The sequence below is a fragment of the Triticum aestivum genome, chromosome 2D, assembly GCF_018294505.1.
Source record: "Triticum aestivum cultivar Chinese Spring chromosome 2D, IWGSC CS RefSeq v2.1, whole genome shotgun sequence".
NCBI lineage: Eukaryota > Viridiplantae > Streptophyta > Magnoliopsida > Poales > Poaceae > Triticum > Triticum aestivum.
In genome coordinates, this window is record NC_057799.1 from 510,532,294 (window position 1) to 510,536,973 (window position 4,680).

Below are 4,680 nucleotides of genomic sequence, written 5' to 3' on the forward strand. Positions count from 1 at the left end.
TTATTTCTAGCTGATCACGACCAAATATAGATGGTCATAGCCTTGTAAATTGCTACGATTAAGCGCCACCTCATCAGTTTTGCCTATGTGTCATGTCCATGTGTCAATTTCCGCTTATGTGTCTGCATAACACTTGATTTAAATCACTACTGACAGATGGGTCCCACGCATGGACATGTTGACCAGAAGTTCAACTACACCGCCTATCCAATCACAGACCGGAACCACCACCACCTTATACCTACATGACACACGGGTCCCACCACCGAACTAACAGGTAGAGGTAGGAAACACTAAACTCACATCTGTTACCCACCATCAAACTGACTAGTGGGGCCTGCCACCGAACTACGTGTCCATTGCATGCCTGACGAGCAGGACCCACATGGCTCCAACGAAACTAGAAAACCAGAAAAGAAAATGTGGCCAAAGGAGGATTCAAACCCACGCCCACACGCACAACCACACAGCTGCTTAGCACCACGCCACCAAGTCATTGTTGGTTGTGTGCTGCAGCCACCTCTCTTATAGGATATAGACCTTTCCTGGGCTTGGGCCGTCCTCATACGAGGCATCTCCTTCTTTTTTCGATTAAATAACATTGCGGTGCGACGAGTGGGCCAGCGGCCCGTAGCCTATTTAGAAGCTTTTTTTAGATGGGATTGTGTGCTTTTTATTTATTTTTTATGTTTTTTCTTTGAAATAATTCGGGATTTGAAAAAAAAAATGAATTTTAAGAAATGTGATTTTTTGAAAAAAAAATCCTGAAATCATAAAATGTTTGTGGAATAAAAAATATTCATGATATTGACAAAAATGTCAGCGTATTGTAATAATGTTCATGAATTTGAACAAAAAATTTGCGAATTCAAAAATGTTCATGATTTTTTCTTCAAATGTTCACAACAAATGATAGTGAATTACAAAAAAAATCATTGATTTAAAAAATGTTCATCATTTCAAAGTTCGTTATTTTTCTTCAAACAAGGTCACATATTCTAAAATGGGCAAACTAGTTGTGCACCTGAAAATAATTTTTGAAAAAATGACTAAACTATGAGGAACGTGTAGTTTCAATTTCTCTCAAGAAATAGAGGGAGTTCAAACAAAAAAGGAAAATTCTAAAATGTAATTGCACCGTCAATTTTGCATATGACCTCGGATCAATATTATCCAAAAATAGGTTTGGTTAAATGTTAACAAAGCATTTGAAAAATGTAAAAAAAATATGTATAAAAATGTTAATAAAGCATTTGAGGAATTTTTGATCATGGATTAAAAAATGTTAATGTTGTATTTGATAAATGATAATCAAGCATCTGAAAATCTTAGAATGTGTGCAAAAAAAGTTGACCATGCATTATAAAGCATTTGATTTTTTTTGAATTTTTTATGCCCATTTCAAAATGCGGTCAAAACGGCGGGCATGACCGTTCCAAAGCAAGTACCACCTAGGCTCCTCCTTTTGAGATGAAAATTTGTGAAGACAGTCTCCTTAGTAGATGATCATCCTCAGCCAAAACTCACGCCAATTGGCCGTGTGCATTTCTCGTACCGCTAATCAAACACTTGGCTGGTAATTCATATTTGAGCATAGTTCGGTCTCCTCGTGAGAAACTTCTGGTGTCATTTTATTCCTAGCACCTACCTGGGGAGTGCCCAACCCACTAGACATGCCTAGGCCACCCAGAACGCACGGCAACGCCACAGTCACGCGGTGACCACGCGACGGGCATGCGAGTTTACGTGCTCTGGAGTTGGGGCCCTGGGCCACCGTCCAAACCTCGATGTATCGCCACCGAACCATGTATTTCTGATTAAATAGATACTTATGTAACTAGAAAATATTTTTGGAAAAAATAAAGAGCACACTATAAGGCAGCTGCAGTTCAAATTTGACCCGCTTCCTACTGAATCGGCGGAAATTTGTCTTTTTCACCAGAGGTGGATCAAAAGCTTTGGACACCCAACCATTTTGTCAATTGTGCATTAAATATGGCCTAGTATTTTATAAAATTGCTTTGGTCCAATTTTCAACAATTATTTGGTAGGACCTTCACAAAAAAACTCATTTTGGGCACTCGAAAAATGAAAAATAATTTTTTTGTCAAAAGAAAATGAAAACTTTCTTAGGCAACATTGTTTGCCATTCCAATATGCACCCTTGTGCATAATATTAGATCATTTGAACAAACTATGCCATGAATGTGGCCATAAGATTGATCATTTGGCTTGAAAGCCATTTATCTCCACACTTGATAGCTCATTTTTTAGAACACTTTTTTAAAAGAAATTGTCGTATTACAAGTTTATTATTTTTCCTGGTAACTTGGTCACATATAATGACACAATGCGAAGGTTTCCAATTTTTTAATTTTTTTTGAATTTTTCATGCCCGTTTCAAAATGCGGTCAAAACGGCGGGCATTCCCGTTCCTAGCAAGTGGCTGAATCTTGGAAATTTTTTGATGTTTCTCTGATTAAATAGATACTTATGTACCTACAAATGATTTTTGGAAAAAATAAAGAGCAAAATATGAGGCAGCTGCAGTTCAAATTTGACCCGCTTCCATTTGAATCGGCAGAAATTTGTCTTTTTCATGAGAGGTGGATCAAAGCTTTTGACACCCAACCATTTGGTCAATTGTGAATTATATATGGCCTAGTATTTTATAAAATTGATTTGGTCCAATTTTACAACAAATATATGGTAGGTCATTCACAAAAAAAAACTCATTCCAGGCACTCAAAAAAATGGAAAACGAATTTTCCGTGCAAAGAAAATGAAAACTCCCTTAGGCAACATTGTTTAGAATTCCAAGATGCACCCTTGTGCACGATATGAGATCATTTGAACAAACTATGCCATGAATGTGGCCATAAGATTGATCATTTGACTTGAAAGCCATGAATCTTGACACATGATAGCTCGTTTCTGAGAACACTTTTTTAAAAGAATTGTCGTATTACAAGTTTATTATTTTTCTGGTAACTTCGTCACATATAATGACACAATGCGAAGGTTTTCCATTTTTTTGAATTTTTTGAATTTTTTACGTGTGTTTCAAAATGCGGTCAAAACGGCGGGCATGACCGTTCCTAGCTAGTGGTTGAATCTTGGAAAACTTTTGATGTTTCTCTGATTAAATAGATAGTTATGTACATATAAATGATTTTTGGAAAAAATAATGAGCAAACTATGAGGGAGCTGCAGTTTAAATTTGACCCGCTTCCAGCTGAATCGGCAGAAATTTGTCTTTTTCACGAGAGGTGGATCAAAGATTTTGACACCCAACCATTTGGTCAATTGTGAATTATATATGGCCTAGTATTTTATAAAATTTATTTGGTCCAATTTTGCAACAAATATATGGTAGGTCCTTCACAAAAAAACTCATTTCGGGCACTCAAAAAATGGAAAATGAATTTTCCGTGCAAAGAAAATGAAAACTCCCTTAGGCAACATTGTTTGGAATTCCAAGATGCACCCTTGTGCATGATATGAGATCATTTGAACAAACTATGCCATGAATGTGGCCATAAGATTGATCATTTGACTTAAAAGCCATGAATCTTCACACATGATAGCTCGTTTCTGAGAACACTTCTTTAAAAGAGTTGTCGTATTACAAGTTTATTTTTTTTCTGGTAACTTGGTCAAATATAATGACACAATGCGGAGGTTTTCCATTTTTTGAATTTTTTTGAATTTTTTACGTGTGTTTCAAAATGCGGTCAAAACGGCGGGCATGACCGTTCCTAGCTAGTGGTTGAATCTTGGAAAACTTTTGATGTTTCTCTGATTAAATAGATACTTATGTACCTATAAATGATTTTTGGAAAAAAAATAAAGAGCAAACTATGAGGCAGCTGAAGTTCAAATTTTACCCGCTTCCACCTAAATCGACAGAAATTTGTCTTTCTCACGAGAGGTCGATCAAAGGTTTTGACACCCAACCATTTGGTCAATTGTGCATTAAATATGACCTAGTATTTTAGAAAACTGATTTGGTCCAATTTTGCAACAAATATATGGTAGGTCCTTCACAAAAAGACTCATTTTGGGCACTAAAAAAAATGGAAAATCGACTTTTCGTGCGAAGAAAATAAAAAATCCCTTCGTCGATATTGTTTATCAATCCAAGATTTAAACTTGTGCAAAGTATGAGATCATTTTTTTGAATTTTTCATGTGAAAAAATAGAAGAAAAACAAAAAAAAACACAATTATATGTGCTCTATTCTCATTGGTGGAATTCGTAGTCACACGGATCGATGACATGGCGCCCATCCATCCATCCATCCATCCATCTCTCCATCCCACATCCATCCATCCATCTATCTACAGAAAAAAGAAAAGAAAAAGACATACCCCACCCGCAGCCCAAACCCTAGCTCAGATCCCCCATCGCACCCCTCCTCCCTCGTCCCCATCTCCTCGCCGCCGCCACCCACTCCTCGTCGCCAGCCTACGGCGCCCGATGCCGCCCGATTCCTCCACCCTCCGACGGCGCCTGATGCCTTCTCCTCCGCTCCATCCTCCACTTGGACTAGATCTGGCGCGCACGTCCCACACATCGACCGTGCCCTCCCACCCACACATCGCCACCACCACCCACCGTCCCGTCTGACCTTGCCGCCTCCACCCATGCCGCATCTGACCTCGTCTCCGGCCGCCGCTC

At 38.4% G+C, this 4,680-nt stretch overlaps 1 protein-coding gene across 1 annotated transcript in view; it reads left to right on the plus strand.

Moving 5' to 3' along the window:
* Positions 1 to 4,368: 4,368 nt before the first annotated feature.
* Positions 4,369 to 4,680, plus strand: part of LOC123054132 (uncharacterized) — a gene marked incomplete in the record, with an annotated part of 4,095 nt that continues 3,783 nt past the window's right edge. Inside the window, 1 exon segment of the mRNA XM_044477826.1 lies at positions 4,369 to 4,680. Within this exon segment, the coding sequence (XP_044333761.1) occupies positions 4,647 to 4,680 (34 nt within the window).